Genomic DNA, 16551 nt, shown 5'->3' on the forward strand with positions numbered 1-16551 from the left:
AGCTGTAGGGGACAGTCCTTTTTTTGTGGTGTGGGGGAAGTAATGTCTGCACTGATCTCATGATCAAAGCATGCAAAGAAGGCGTTGAGGGTGTCTAGGAGGGTGTGGTCCATGGTGTCTGTGTCCATGTGGCTCTCTCTGTAGCAAGTGAGTGTCTTTATCCCCTGCCACATTGACCTGGAGCTGTTGCTATTGAAGTGCTCCCCAATACGGCGTTTGTATCTGCATTTTACCTCACAGATGGCCCTCCCAAGGCTCCTCTGAGCATCTGTGTAGGCCTGAGAGTCCCTGGTTTTAAATGCAGAATCCTGCAGTTTGAAATGTACGTATTTGTTTAATTTGGGCAAGGCAGTCTTCAGGTTGGCATGGTTTAAAGTCTCCTGCCACAATCACGACGCTGTACGGCTGATGTGACAATTGCTTGTGGTGTTACATACAGTATACAGCAGCGGTGGTCACTGATGTAAATTCCAGAGGCAAGTAGAAGGGTCTGCACTGCATTCAATTTCCAGAGAACAGTAACTGTCCTTAACTGTGATAGTACACCAGATGTTGTTTGTGTATATACAGAGTCCACCACCTCTGCTCTTACCGGAGTTAGCGGTCTTGTCCATTCTGAAGGAGGTGCGTCCTGCTAACTCTATAGCAGCATTCGGGATGGTATGATTCAGCCAGGTCTCTCTGATGATCATGGAGAGACCGGGTGTTCGCCAGGAAAACACTCGGTGCGGCAGTTTTGAAAGGTTTAGCCCTAAGCTTAGCATGTAGCCCAACTCAATTCCCCCTCTTTTGTTTGTTAGGGTTAGGGTTAGGGTTAGGTGTCTTTTCCACCTGAGCCACGGCAGTGGGGATGGTATACAGTTTGTGCAAGAGAGCATAAAAAGTACAAGAAGCTACCGAAACCAAAGTAGCACCGGGCTACTGCAGCCACTTGCACCACCATCTTGCGTAAAGTAAGATATTTCCAAGAGCTGACATTACAAGCACAGAGAGATCAACATATTTAGAAATTCAAAATAGATTGTTCTATGCTTTCAAAGAGGCCAAATACTAACCCAAACTGATAAAGTGAGTATAGGCTGTCATGGAGCTCTGCATTAAAGTATGTTGTCCATCAGTGGTTTTACTTGTGCTTTTGATAAACTGGAGAATTTCAAGCTCCTATCATTGTGTCTCTTATTTTCACACCACACAAAATTTCTCGATGCCACAGGATTCAGTGAAGATGTGTGATGGAGAACACAGCATTTCCACCATTTCCATTTGAGTAAAAATAACATTATAACACCACTATCATTCTGGCATACATACATACATACATCATATGTATGCCTTGATTTGTGATCATTTTCTGCTCTCTGAGACACACAAATGGTCAGTTCAAATGGCTTTTGGGAAGCGAATGCCCATATGTAGATCTTTCTGAACAGTCTCTCTGAAGTACAGTATCACTTCACCAGATTTTGACCCAGGGTAATATGGACTTACCAACGGATGCATCACATGAGTTGTCAGCTGACCTGTCTGAACTACCGCTAAGCTCAATGCCAGTCACAATAAGGCAGGAACATTCACTGCTTAATTTCACTGCAGAGAAACGCATCAGTCACTGAGCCATGTATTGGATGTGATTATAATACTTTAGGTAGCATTTTCTGCACTTTAAAGAAACCAACTGCTGAACAAAAATGTGGAACATGACATATCAGAGATATCTGTAAGGGCTTACACGGGTGAGAATGTGAGGTCATTTAAATCTTAACAAACGGTCAAGGAGTTAGCTAAAGTCAGCTTAAAGAGCAACTATGTTTTTCAAATGTCTTTCAACAAGTCCTGCCCCTTGCCCAAATAGCAAGCTTGTCACTGTGGTTGTGAACATGTTTCCTTAATAGGACGTACGGTTTCACTTCAGATTGGCCAATCAAACAAAGTCTTGTCTTTGAAGAGTTGGTGAAGCTCAACAGCGAGATTCTTTTCACTCAAACCCCCGATTTGAACACGATGACATCTCTAACGTTTGTTTTCTACCTGACATGTTCGTTCTTGTGGGGAAAGGGTGAGTTGTGTTTTAGTGACTGTGGTTTGTATTTTCTCAGTGACACTGTTTCTAATAGTTTCTCATTTCTATACTGTAATTTATCTTTTAAAACATGAAATCATATGTGTTATTGCTTTCTCTCTGCAGTCGCTCCAGCTCAGAAGACACATCAGTCCTCACCTGTTCATCAAGAGAGTGGTTTCAAATCAGTAAATGTTGGTGAAAGTATAATTTTGCAATGTTTCTATGATGGAAGTAAAGAGAAAGCATGGGTTTACTGGTATAAGCAAACACTGGGCCAGAAACCAAAGCTCATTTCTACTTTCTACATCCATGATAGCGCTGGGACATTTTATGGTGAATTTCTGAACAATGCACGCTTCACACTGGAAACAGAAAATGGTAAAAACCACTTGAATATTTCCGATTTGCGTATTTCAGACTCAGCTACTTATTACTGCGCACATAGAATTTCAGTATTATCTGAATTTGCAGAAGGTGTTACAGTCGGTGTAAATAATAACACTGCAGTTCATCAGTCTTCATCTGAGACTATCCTGCTAGGAGGATCTGTGACTCTGAACTGTACAGTACAAACGGGGACCTGTGATGAAGGACACAGTGTTTACTGGTTCAAAGACTCTGAAGATTCTCATCCAGGACTCATTTACACTCATGGAGACAGAAATGATCAGTGCAAGAGGGAAAATAACACACAACCACACACTTGCGTCTACAACCTGCCGATGGAGAACCTGAATCTGTCTCATAATGGGATCTACTACTGTGCTGTTGCCTCATGCGGACACATACTGTTTGGAAATGGGACCAAGCTGAAGTTTAAATGTGAGTCGACCTGTAACAGATGTTTTCTTATCTGATTAACAGTTATGATTATTCTGTAAGGATTAATATCACTAATGTCATTATATGTCCGTGTCATGCTGCAGGTGAGGAGTTTTCTGTTTTCTTGGTGTATTTCTTGGGTGGCGCTTTGGCATTCACCACTATCCTGACACTTTTACTGGCTGCCTTACTGTACACATACAAGAGAAACAGCCAGCAAGCTACAGGTAAATCGTACTGTTTATTGTGTAATTACAGAATTTTAACATTATAGAAACACAGGTGTTCTTTGTGTTTCAGAGTCTCATGCAGGATTTTCGGCTTCATACACAATGAACTCAGAGGTATCCAAATAACTTTCAAAATAATTTTACTGCTGAAATTGTTTCTCCTGGTATATGCTACATTGTCAGTTGTTGTTTTCTATTTTATTAGCAGAGTTGCCAGGCTGAAGAAAACCTCCATTACGCTGCTTTAAGGGTGAAGAAGGCCAATCGATCAAGAAATCAAACAGATGACACAGTGGCAACATGTATCTACTCTCGTGTAAAGTAATAAAACTGTTTTAGCTTTGTCTCTGTATAACAGGACATGAGTAGTTCTACTTGGTGTGTAATTTCACTTATGTGCAAATTTTACAGTCAGAAGTCAATATCGTGGAATTGTCCTTTTTTATTTGAAATTTGATCACAGTCACACTCTATAACTGCAGAAGGTCCTGATTTGTACCAGAGGGACAAGTATTTGTAGAATTTGAAGGTTTAATTTCTATTATTTCTGTTTTTATTTGACACAAAATAAAACAGACTAGTGTGTCATGCTGAATGGATATAACTCTAAATCATCCAATAATGAATATATGGAGCATGTATCACTTAAAATTGTAGATAGTTATGTTTTTGTGACGCACTTTGTAATGTTGATTTGAAAAGCGCTATACAAATAAAGACTTCATACTGATGGATGAAAGTGAGACTATTTGCTACTTGGCCCACCTACCAGTATTTTTACTAACTGTGTTTACGTGCCAGGCAGGATCTTTTTTTCGAACAGTTCCATATGGTTCATTGTTTTATAACTGTTATAATAAATTGCATCTTTGTTCTAAAACTTTAGTCCTGTGTATGTTTAATAGCCCACTATTAAATATTTTTCTCATTGTGCTTAAGTGTGGTAATTCAAGGCATTACTTAAGATCGGGGTTTAAAGGTTTATTCTAACTGTCAAGCAGTCAAGTACAGATTAGGGCTTTTTCTGATTTATATTGATCTTAATTTTAAATACATGTTCCCTGCATCCTCTCATTAGAAATATTGCAGTGTTCTGGAAGTAGTTTAGTTTTAAGTAAAATTGTTCCAAACTAAAATATCTCCAAATGAATTTGATTGTGGATCGGAATCGATTCGGTTCACGAAATCACAGACGATACCCAGCCCTGGTGGAAAAACTAACTGTCTTTAACTGTCTGTGAAGGTTCTCAGTCATCCAGGCCATGGTATATCCAAAAAGCATTCAAAAAAGGCAGCTGGACTTGTAGAGTTTTTTTGAGAAGACGTTTCACCACTCATCCGAGTAGCTTCTTCAGTTCTATTCAAGGAGAAAGGTGGGAACTTAGAGGTTTAAATAGGAAACTCCGTGGGTAACCCATCAGAAACTTGCTTGACTTGTTTTTGTCTTGACTTGTTTCTGTTTTATGTAGCGTGGTGGCTGAAGGTTCCAGGTCGAATCCAAGCCAACTGGGGCCTTTCAGTGTGGAGTTTGCATATTCTTCCTGTGTCTGTGTGGGTTCTGCTCTTTCTCCAGCACTCAACGAAGGCGGACGCATCTCTCTCTCTCTCCTCTCCCTTATCTTCCCTGCTTTGCTTTTCATGTCTCGTCCTGTCTTGTCTCAAACTTTGGGAGCCTCTCTCCGCATTGCTCTCCAAATTTAAAATCATGGAATTGGTCAACTGGTCTCTCAACACAATTGACAGAATCTTCTCGACGAGAAGCTTGGGTTCGGGGGAACCTGTCTGCCCTGACGGAACATTTGCCGCTGGATACATGATGGACTCCTGGGAGAAGTGGAGGGTCGTGTGCCTGGCGACTCTTTCCGTCGAGGACATTGAGGATCTTTACATATTCGGAACCATGATAACAGGCTTTCTGCTGATTGGATTTGGCATTGCCCTGGTGTATCAGAAAATTAGGAAGACGGTGTCAGCAGTCCAAAGCCCCATGAAGCTGCCCGACATGATTATGGAGTGAGCAGAGCTGTTAGCGCTCAGACTGTGGGTATAAACCGCAACATGGATAACACCTTGGAAAGAGCTATCAGCGCACTGACTGTGGTTATAAATCACAACATGGATAACATCTTGGACAGAGCTGTTTGTGCTCAGACTGTGGTCATTAACCGCAACATGGAATACATCTTGGAGAAATTTTCGGCTTTGCAAAGGCGAATGAATGGATTTGAAGACCAAAATGGACAAACAGAGTAAGTTGTGTCTTTTGAAATGCGACTACTCACCCTAACCCAAACAATCAGAATCTTATCTGCATTCCGGCCCCTGAGCAGCAGCGGCCTTGGCCGAGGCCGCTGCTGGAGCAACCCCCCCAGGAGATCGCTGCAGTGAGACGCTCTGTCCTATTCCTCCCTCCCTTCCTTCATGGACACCTGTTGATGGTTGACTCCATCTGGGACTCAATCAGGGACGTCTCCATGGCAACCTGCTGTGTTATCGCAATGACATCCTGCGAACTGAGGCACTGATTGGGAGGCTAGATGAAGCGACTCTCCAGGCTTATGTACACACACGCACCCACGGACACTTACACACATGCACATATGCAATACACCTCCCCAACCCCCAATCCCACGCCTTCGCCGCTTTCAGCCCCCAGTGCGACAGGCGGGGTCCGAAGGCGCCGCCGAAACTGGTCGCAGCCGCGGATGCCTGTCTGCGCTGGAACACCTCCACCCCCCTGTCCCCCCTCCCCGGTGCAAGTTGTTTTTGAGTTCTTATGTTGTAAAGTGTGCTCATATGTGCTTATGTTGCCGAGGTTTTTTTCCCGGTCCCACACTGTACTCCCCCTGATGAGTGTAGTCTGGGAGCTGCTTTTTTTTTTTTTATTATCCTCCCCTCTCCTCTTGTTTTTCTTCCCCTTTTCCTCCCCCCACTATTGCAATTTCCCCATTGCGGGACTAATAAAGGTTTTCTCAACTCTCTCCAGGTACTCTGGCTTCCTCCCACTGTCCAAAGACATGCTTGTGAGGTTAACTGGTGATTCTAAATTGCATTCCAAGTGCGAATGGTTGTCTGTCTCTCCATGTTAGCCCTACAATAGACTGGCGACCTATCCAGAGTGTAATGGTACAGTGAGCAGAGCATTTTAAAACGGTAAACACTTAAACAGTAGTGCAAATAGTATGCATGTGAAGCCCAGGTGAGATCAACAGAGATATGGACACCAAGGAATTTAAAGCTATCCACCCTCTGAACCTCGCTCCCTGTATACAGAGAGCAGACTGCAGAGTGTGCTTGGATTTCCTAAAGTCCACTATAAGTTCCTTGGTCTTAGAGGTGTTTAAGTTCAGGCTATTGTCACCACACCACTGCACAAGATGCTGAACCTCTTCTCTGTAGGCTGATTCGTTATTCTTGGATATCAATCCTACAATGGTGGTGTCGTCAGCAAATTTGTGTTGGTGGTGTGAATGGGGGCACAGTCATGGGTGAATGGTGACTACAGAAGAGGGCTAAGGACACAGCCCTGGGGGTGACGGTGTTGAGGATGAGGGTGGATGATGTTGTGTCACTCATTCTGATGTTCTGGGATCTATTGCTTAGGAAGTCCAGAATCCAGCGGCACAGTGGACTGCCTAAGCCCAAGTTGCTCAGTTTTTGAACCAGTTTGTGGGGGATGACTGTATTGAAAGCACAAAATCTATAGCCTCCTGACATAGATGTTATCCTTATCTAGGTGCGAAAGAGCTGTGTTGAAAGCTGTGATGACTGCATCGTCTGTCGACCTCTTTGCCCCTATGCAAATTGGTGTTGGTCTAAGTCAGCAGGGATTTTAGTAGTCACTTAGACAGTTCACTGTGCTCTTTGTCGGTACTGGGATTATGGTGGCTGACAAAGCAGGTTGGGACAGCAGACTGAGAAGTTGAAAATGGTGGTAAATACCTCTGATAGTTGGTCCGCACATGACTTAAGGATATTTCCATTGACACCATCAGGGCCAGCCACTTTCCTCATGTTGACTCTATATAGGACGACTCTGACCTGGTGTTGCTGCAGCTGTAGGGGACAGTCCTTTTGTTGTGGTGTGGGGGAAGTGATGTCTGCACTGATCTCATGATCAAATCGTGCAAATAAGGTGTTGAGGGTGTCTAGGAGGGTGTGGTCCATGGTGTCTGTGTCCATGTGGCTCTCTCTGTAGCCAGTGAGTGTCTTTATCCCCTGTCACATTGACCTGGAGCTGTTGCTATTGAAGTGATCCTCAATACAGTTTGTATCTGCGCTTTACCTCACTGATGCCCCTCCTAAGACTCCTCTGAGCATCTGTGTAGGCCTGAGAGTCCCCAGTTTTAAATGCAGAATCCTGCCGTTTGAGTAGGATCCTCACCTTGCCATTGAACCATGTTTTTTGATTGGCAAACACTTTAACAGTTTTGGTTGTTGAGACATTCTCAGAGCAAAAGTTTATGTAGGACAGAACAGCTGTTGTGTGTCCTTCCAGGTCTGTCCCCTCAGCAAATATTCCCCAGTCCTGCAGGGTTGAGGAGGCCTTCTCAGTCCTTATTCTGACTGTCTTGGTTGATGGTTTCTGTTTACAGCTGAGTGGTTTGTATGCTGGGATTAGGGACAGATACTGATGATCTGAGCTTCCCAGGTGGGGCAGTAGTCTGGCTTTGAAAGCATGTCAGATGTTACAGTAGACTTGATCCAGAGTTTTACTTTCTCTTGTCGGGAAATGTACGTATTTGTTTAATTTGGGCAAGACGGACTTCAGGTTGGCATGGTTAAAGTCTCCTGCCACAATCACGATGTGTGGCTGATGTGACAAGTCCTTGTGGTGTTACATACAGTATACAGCAGCGATGTTCACTGACGTAAATTCCAGAGTCAAGTAGAAGGGTCTGCACTGTATTCAATGTCCGGAGAACAGTAACTGCCCTTAACTGTGATAGTACACCAGATGTTGTTTGTGTATATACAGTGTATATACAGTCCACCACCTCTGCCCTTACCGGAGTTAGCGGTCCTGTTCATTCTGAAAGCGTTGCATCCTGCTAACTCTATAGCAGCGTCTGGGATGTTATGATTCAGCCAGGTCTACCTGATGATCATTATTCCGTAATCCAGACTGTGTGTTTGTAGATGTAGCACATCCAATGGCTTTTGGGAAGCAAATGCCCATTTGTAGGTTTTTGTGAACAGCTTCTCTAGGGTACAGTATCACTTCACCAGATATTGACCCAGGGTAATATGGACTAACCAATGGATGCTTCACATGAGCTGTCAGCTGACCTGTCTGAACTATCGCTAAGCTCAATGCCAGTTACAATAAGGCAGGAACATCCACTGATAAATTACACTGCAGAGAAACGATCACTGAGGCATGTATTGGATGTAATTATAATACTTTAGGTAGCATTTTCTGCACTTTAAAGAAACCAATTGCTGAACAAAAATGTGGAACATGACATATCAGAGATATCTGTAAGGGCTTACACGGGTGAGAATGTGAGGTCATTTATATCTTAAGAAACGGTCAAGGAGTTAGTTAAAGTCAGCTTAAAGAGCTACTATGTTTTTCAAATGTCTCTCAACAAGTCCTGCCCCTTGCCCAAATACCAAGCTTGTCACTGTGGTTGTGAACATGTTACCTTATTGGGACGTACAGTTTCACTTCAGACTGGCCAATCAAACAAAGTCTTGTCTTTGAAGAGTCGGTGAAGCTCAAAAGCGTGATTCTTTTCACTCAAACCCCCGATTTGAACACGATGACATCTCTAACGTTTGTTTTCTACCTGACATGTTCGTTCTTGTGGGGAAAGGGTGAGATGTGTTTTTGTGACTGTGGTTTGTATTTTCTCAGTGACACGGTTTCTAATCGTTTCTCATTTCTATACTGTAATTTATCTTCTAAAACATGAAATCAGTTGTGTATTTGCTTTCTCTCTGCAGTCGCTTCAGCTCAGAAGACACATCAGTCCTCATCTGTTCATCAAGAGAGTGGTTTCAAATCAGTAAATGTTGGTGAAAGTATAACTTTGCAATGTTTCTATAATGGAAGTAAAGAGAACGCATGGTTTTACTGGTATAAGCACACATTGGGACAGAAACCAAAGCTCATTTCTACTTTCTACATCCATGATAGCACTGGGACATTTTATGATGAATTTGTGAACAATGCACGCTTCACACTGGAAACAGAAAATGGTAAAAACCACTTGTATATTTCAGATTTGCGTATTTCAGACTCAGCTACTTATTACTGCGCACGTAGAATTTCAGTAATATCTGAATTTGCAGAAGGCATTACAGTCAGTGTAAATAATAACACTGCAGTTCATCAGTCTTCATCTGAGACTATCCTGCTAGGAGGCTCTGTGACTCTGAACTGTACAGTACAAACGGGGACCTGTGATGAAGGACACAGTGTTTACTGGTTCAAAGACTCTGAAGATTCTCATCCAGGACTCATTTACACTCATGGAGACAGGAATGAAGTGTGTGCGAGGAAAAACAACACACAAACACACACCTGTGTCTACAACCTGCTGATGGAGAACCTGAATCTGTCTCATAATGGGATCTACTACTGTGCTGTTGCTTCATGTGGACACGTACTGTTTGGAAATGGGACCAGGCTGGAGTTAAAGAGTGAGTAGAATTGTATGTCTTCTTATCTGATTAACAGTTATGATTATTTTATTAGTTATGATTTTCTTCTGTCTCTACCCGGCTGGCCTTAGGCAGATGGGTCCCTCCATATGAGCTGGGTTCTGCTCAAGGTTTCTCCCCACTAAAAGGCAGTTTTTCCTTGCCACCGTCGCCTTCAGGCTTTCTCTGGGGGTTTCAGGCTGGGTTTTGTGAAGCGTCTTGAGACGATTTGTATTGTTATTGACACTATATAAATAAAATTGAATTGAACTGAACTGAATTGAATCGAATTGAATTGAATTATTCGACAAAGATAATATCGCTAATGTCGTTACATGTCCATGTCATGCTGCAGGTGAGGAGGTTTCTATTGTCTTGGTGTATTTCTTGGGTGGCGCTTTGGCATTCACCACTATCCTGACACTTTTACTGGCTGCCTTACTGTACACATACAAGAGAAACAGCCAGCAAGCTACAGGTAAATCGTACTGTTTATTGCGTAATTCCTGAATTTGAACATTATAGAAACACAGCTTTTCTTTGTGTTTCAGAGTCTCATGCAGGATTTTCAGCTTCATACACAACGAACTCAGAGGTATCCAAATAACTTTCAAAGTAATCTTATTGCTACAACAGTTTCTCCTTAGGTATATGCCACATTGTCAGTTGTTGTTTTCTGTTTCATCAGCAGAGTTGCCAGGCTGAAGAAAACCTACATTATGCCGCTTTAAGGGTGAAGAAGGCCAATCGATCAAGAAGTCAAAGAGATGATACAATGGCAACATGCATCTACTCTGGTGTTAGGCAATAAAAATGAACATGTTTTAGCTGTGCATCAGAGTAAAAGGACATGAGTAGTTCTACTTTGCGAGTAATTTCACTTAAAATGTGAATAGCTGCTATAAACTAAATAAAAATAAAAATCTGTCTGGCTGCTTTCAATGTCAAGAAGAAGTATGTCCTGACACGTTTTGTTTTTCAGGCAATTTAACTAAGAAGAAATGTGAAAGTTTGAAATTTTTACAAAGTCAGAAGTGTACCACTGCCAGAAAATAACAGTATAGTAGAACTGTTCCTTTGCAGTTGAAATTTGATCATGGGAAAAAAAAAAAAAAAAATTTTAATGTATAATACAACTTCTCAAAAATTTTATTTCCTTTATTTCAGCTAAATGTATTGAGCTTGTCTTTCAATAAATGTATTAAACATGCTTCTCTAAGAACGTAATGTATGTTCCTGGGCTGATTATTTGTAAGAAAATTATCCAGGAACAAAAATAATTCATAATGAAAGACCTACCACATACATAAGTACACAATCTGTATCACAGTCGCCACACACAGCAACACACACAGAGCTGTTTCCTTTTATCGTCTCCGTGTGGTTGTAGTCAAAAGGTGATAAACTGTGATTGTGTGAGGCTGGTACTCTGCATCATAACATCTGTTAACTGTGTCTACAAGTGTACTGACACACTTGATTCTTGCTAGCGTGGTGCAGCTGACCTTGCATGAATATGCTGGTTAGAAAATGTAAATCTAAGACTTCACATGTGGTTTGGATGAGAACAAACAAATAAAGCTATAATGTTGCTAACAGCTTGCTCAGATTTTGAATTTCTCTTGATCAAATAGGTTTCCAGAACATTCTCTTCAACACGGTGTGTTTTAATGCAGCTGTGCACCAACTGAAGTGAACGTTCTTCTACTATAATAAAGTGATGCTGGCGACTAGTTGTTACGATCCCTTATGATTTAACACACTACTTACCATGAGTGGGTTGGAGAAGTCTTCTGTGGGATGACTTTGTTATCCAGGAGTAAAGAAGAGGTAGAGCAGGGGAGAAGTGCTGGAATGCTGCCATCTCTCGTCAAATCGGGCTGCGTGCTCTCGTTCCCCCGAGTGCCCTATTTCCGTAAAAGAGAAGCGGAGAGAGAAGAAAGTTGGATAAACCCATCACAAGAGACATGTTGCTGTTACTGTTATGTGCACAGTAGAATGACAAAAGATCAGCATCAGACTGCATGGGTCTTCTGGTCCAGAGATTTGCTGTTGCCGAATAAAACAGCGAGTCTCCAACTGCACTGGAATGATGTATTGATGTACTAATGGGGTAATGCTGCCTCAATGGTTCATCCATGTGATCTATGGCTTTCAACATCTTTACAATCTCACCCTCGTCCACTATTTCAGTGGGTAATATGTCTTTCCTGATATGAAAGCCAACACTTCTGCAATTTCTTTCCACCAGTGTCCTGTCTTGTCCTACTTGGTGACACTGGGCTGACAACTGGCTTTTTAATTGTGGTTTTGGAGTTGGATCAGGAGCTGGCCTCACAATCTTGTAAAGACACACATTTGTAGTCAGGTGCTGCTGGAGGTTTATCATGACACTACTTTTAGTTTTTGGAAACTCTTCACAAATGTTACACAGCACACTGGTCTGCTCCATGTCAGACATTACAAAACGTACCATTTCCATATGACTGAAATAACATCATTACATCACCACCTTTATTTTGTGTTATATCGTTGTATTCCACAACTGCCAGTTCCCCTAGCCTGTTAAACTGTGAACTGGCAAAACTCAGATGTGTTGGAGACTCAAAGAAAACTTCACAATCTCACTTCTAACTGTCCAGCATTTGAAAACGATTGATCCTTTTCTGCTCTTTGAGACACACAAATGGCCAGTTTGAATGGCTTATTGGAAGCGACTAAACATTTATAGCTCTTTGCGTCACCGTGGGTAGTAAATGTGGCCATTTTCCTGTTTTTACAGCAGAGGCTAAGCTACACCTAGTTAAAACATTTTGTCACGGATCTCTTGTTTTCATGATTTGAAAAAAAAAAGATTAAAAAAAAAAGTGTTTTGGTCAAGACCTCTTTATTTATTTCAATTCACAGTTGTTCTGTTCTGGGACCCTCTAGGCAACTTAGGTAAGCTGCCCTAAATCGAATTTTCCAGTGGATGTCTCAAATGAGCTGTCAGCTGAATTGTTTGGGCTGGCTTATAGATCAACTATCAGCTGATGTAGCTGGGATTGTAAACAGAGCTTGACTTTGTGGCCTGTCTCAAAAAATGCAAAACTCAATACCAATCACAATCCCACAAGAACACTGAATACTTCATTCAATTGTACTCAAAAGTCTTACTGATTGTTGTTTCAAATATGTTTATTAGGAAACTGATCACATAACAGAGAAATTAAGAGTCGACAATTATGTTTCCATGTTTTTTACAGAAGATGAGAAAAGTAATCCCTGACAAAAAGGACTAATGACAAAAATGAATAGCAAGTAAACATCAACAAAGCAGCTAATAGAAAATGGACAGGACAAAAACAAACACACACACACACACACACACACACACACCCCAGGTGTGCATCCAACCAAGGACTCAATCAGATTGTCTTTCAAGATGAGAGACCAAAGGTTGCCAGATTTTATCAAAGTCCCTTAACTTATGTTTCAGAATAAATCGAATCCTCTCCTAATGTAAAGTGTCTGTCAAATCAGTCAACCAGTGTTTAAATGAGGGGACCTCTTTCTTCTTCCAATTGAGTAGGATCAGTTTTGTTGCCGTTATAAGGCCATATGCCAGAAGTTGCTGTTGTGCACTATTTAGCTTCCTTAGCCCCTCAGATGTTCCCAGAATTATTAAAATAAGATCTGGGTCTAATTGAATCCCCAAAATCAACGAGAAGAAATCAAATATTTCATGCCAATAGTTTTGAAGTTTGGGGCAGAGAGCGAAACTATGAGATGGGGTAGCCTCCATGGACTCACATTTCTCACACAAAGGAGAGACTTCAGGAAATATTTTAAGCAGCTTCGTTTTGGAGTAATGAAGTCTGTGCAATATTTTAAATTGAATCAAACAGTGTCGGACGTTAATAGAGCATTCATGGATGTGCTCCAAACTCTCCTCCCACACATTGGGAGGTATCAGGGCTCCGAACTCTCTTTCCCATTCTTCTTTTATCCTATCCATCTTGGGAAGGCACATGTTTTGCAAAATCTCATATAGTTGTGAGATTATGTAGCGTGGGTTAGGGAAAAGATTAAATAAACTCTCTATCTTGTCTGGGTTCGCCTTCTCAAAATTAGGGAGGTGTGTTCTGACACAATTCCTAATCTGAAGACATCTGAAAAACTGATTCCTCTGTAAATTCAACCTTTCATGGAGTTTCTGGAAAGAGGCGAAAGTCCCTTCTATGTATAGGTTACCAACAATACCAATCCCCAGTCGTTTCCAGGAGGAAAAGGCCTCATCCAGAGCTGAGGGAGTGAAAGAGGAGTTTGCAGTTATAGGTAGCAGAAATGAAACTGCCTTAAGTTTGAAATGATTCCTTTGGTGTTTCCAAATCTTAATTAAAGCATAAATTACAGGGTTATGTTTAAAACAAGATCTATTGACTGGAACGGGAGATAGTACAACAGCTCTAATAGAATAGGGTAGACAGTCTTCCCGTTCCATCTCTGGCCCATCAAAGGGTATTGGGTTGTCATCTAACCAATATACCACAGAGCGTAACCCAGCGGCCCAGTAATATAAAATAAAATTAGGCAGCGCCAGCCCCCCATTAGATCTGTGTTTACAAAGATGGTCTTTCTTTATTCTATGAGACTTGTAATTCCGTACAAAGGGGAGAATGATGGAGTCCAATTTAATAAAAAAAAAGATTTGGCAAGGTAAATAGGTAGGTTTTGAAAAAGATAAAGTAGCTGAGGGACAAAAATCATCTTAATAGCATTCACTCTGCCCAGCAGAGAAATGGGGAGTGTTTTCCAAAATTGTATATTGTTTGCTAACTTATTTAACAGAGTGGGGAAATTGGCCTTGTAAAGATCATTATACTTCTTGGTAATTACTATCCCCAAATAAGTTAAACTGTCTGATGCTATTCTGAGAGGAAACTGTTTGAGCCAATCTTGATCTGTAATTTGTACTGGAAGTAACTCGCTTTTGCCCCAGTTAATCTTGTACCCCGAGAAACTGCCAAACAGTTGAAATGTTTTCAAAATTGAAGGAATTGTAATCCTAGGCTGCGTGACAAATAACAAAATGTCGTCCGCGTACAATGATATCTTATTGTTGGTGTACAGTAGTCCCTCGCTATAACGCGGTTCACCTGTTGTGGCCTCGCAGTTTCGCGGATTTTTTTAGTGCAATTGTGCATACTTTTTTTTTTTTTTTTTTTTTTTTACAGCGCATTGTTTTCTGCGTCCTGATTGGCTAAGGGAGAGCCCGCGTGTCGTCTTTTGCGTCCTGATTGGCTAAGGGACTGTAGACCATTGTCAATCAATTTCCTCCGTACGGTGTCTCTTGTACAGTACAGAATGCGTTCAGCTTGCCAAATTTACATATACAGTATCTTTGATCAGTGTGACTGAAGTGCGGTATGTTTGCAAGTTATTGAGAAAAGTGTATAAAGTGTGTAGTAAGGGGTTTTGCAACCTTAAAACATTTATAATCATTGTAAAAAATAAAGCTGACTACTTCGCGGATTTCGCCTATTGCAGGTTATTTTTAGAACGTAACTCCCGCGATAAACGAGGGACTACTGTATTCTGTATTGTAACCATGTACATCTGGATGCGAACGAATAGTCTCGGCCAGCGGCTCTATGGCTAACGCGAACAGTAGAGGGCTAAGTGGGCAGCCCTGCCTCGTGCCCCTACCCAGCCGGAAAGGATCAGAAAGAATTTTATTAGTAAGTATTCTGGCCCAGGGGCTATTGTATAAGAGCTTAGTCCAAGACACAAATTTATCACCACAGTTGAACTTCTGCAAGACCGAGAATAAGTATGCCCATTCGACCCGGTCGAAAGCTTTTTCAGCGTCCAAACTGAGGATAATAAGGTCCTTTTGGGGAAATCTGGGAGAGTGCATGATATTTAAAAGACGTCTAAAGTTATGGAAGGAATTTCTTTGTGGGATAAACCCAGTTTGGTCTGGGTGAATCAGCTTGCACATAAATACATTAAGTCGTCTGGCCAGTGTCTTGGCTAGAATTGTTTGAAAAGTCTTACGAATTGTAACTGTAAATTATTATACTGAAAAAATATAAGTACCCAACTCAGTAACTGAACCATGAATTGGATGTGATTGTAATCCTTTTTGGAGCATTTTCTGCATTAAACAAACCTAATGCTCAACAAATATGTAGAACATGACCTATCAGTGACATCTGTAAGGGGTTATGGGTTAGAATGTGAGGTCATTTATATTTTAATGATTTAAAATCTAAGGGCAGATTGAAGAGCAGCTGCACTTTTCAAATATCTCTCAACAAATCTTGAGTCCGGCCCCTTGCCCAAATACCAAGCTTGTCACTGTGGTCGTGAACATGTTACTTAAATGGAACGTACAGTTTCACTTCAGACTGGCCAATCAAACAAAGTCTTGTCTTTGAAGAGTCGGTGAAGCTCAAGAGCAAGATTCTTTCAACTCAAGTCCCCGATTTGAACACGATGACATCTCTAATGTTTGTTTTCTACCTGACATCTTTGTTCTTGTGGGGAAAGGGTGAGTTGTGTTTTTGCGACTGTGGTTTGTATTGTCTTAGTGACACTGTTTCTAATCATTTCTCATTTCTATACTTTATCTTCTAAAATATGAAATCAATTGAGGCTATGTTTTCTCTCTCCAGTTGCTTCAGCTCAGAAGACACATCAGTCCTCATCTGTCCATCCAAAGAGTGGTTTCAAATTAGTAAATGTTGGTGAAACTATAACTTTGCGATGTATGTATAGTAATGATGAGTATGCAAAATTTTACTG

At 41.4% G+C, this 16551-nt stretch overlaps 1 protein-coding gene and 1 gene segment (V, D, J or C); both read left to right on the forward strand.

The window, feature by feature from the left end:
• Window positions 1–960: 960 nt before the first annotated feature.
• On the forward strand, window positions 961–2923 carry LOC311509711 (Ig heavy chain V region B1-8/186-2-like). The segment is given in 1 exon: window positions 961–2923.
• Window positions 2924–4930: 2007 nt separating this feature from the next.
• Window positions 4931–9793, forward strand: LOC311491707 (uncharacterized protein; the record flags this gene model as incomplete). The annotated part of the gene is made up of 3 exons (XM_084549711.1): window positions 4931–5127; window positions 8780–8934; window positions 9064–9793. 3 exons carry the CDS (start codon window positions 4931–4933, stop codon window positions 9768–9770), a joined length of 1059 nt encoding a protein of 352 aa, XP_084405837.1. The 3' UTR covers window positions 9771–9793.
• Window positions 9794–16551: the final 6758 nt, after the last annotated feature.

The sequence above is a fragment of the Chelon labrosus genome (assembly GCF_963514085.1).
Source record: "Chelon labrosus genome assembly, chromosome: 1".
In the NCBI taxonomy this organism is placed as follows: domain Eukaryota; kingdom Metazoa; phylum Chordata; class Actinopteri; order Mugiliformes; family Mugilidae; genus Chelon; species Chelon labrosus.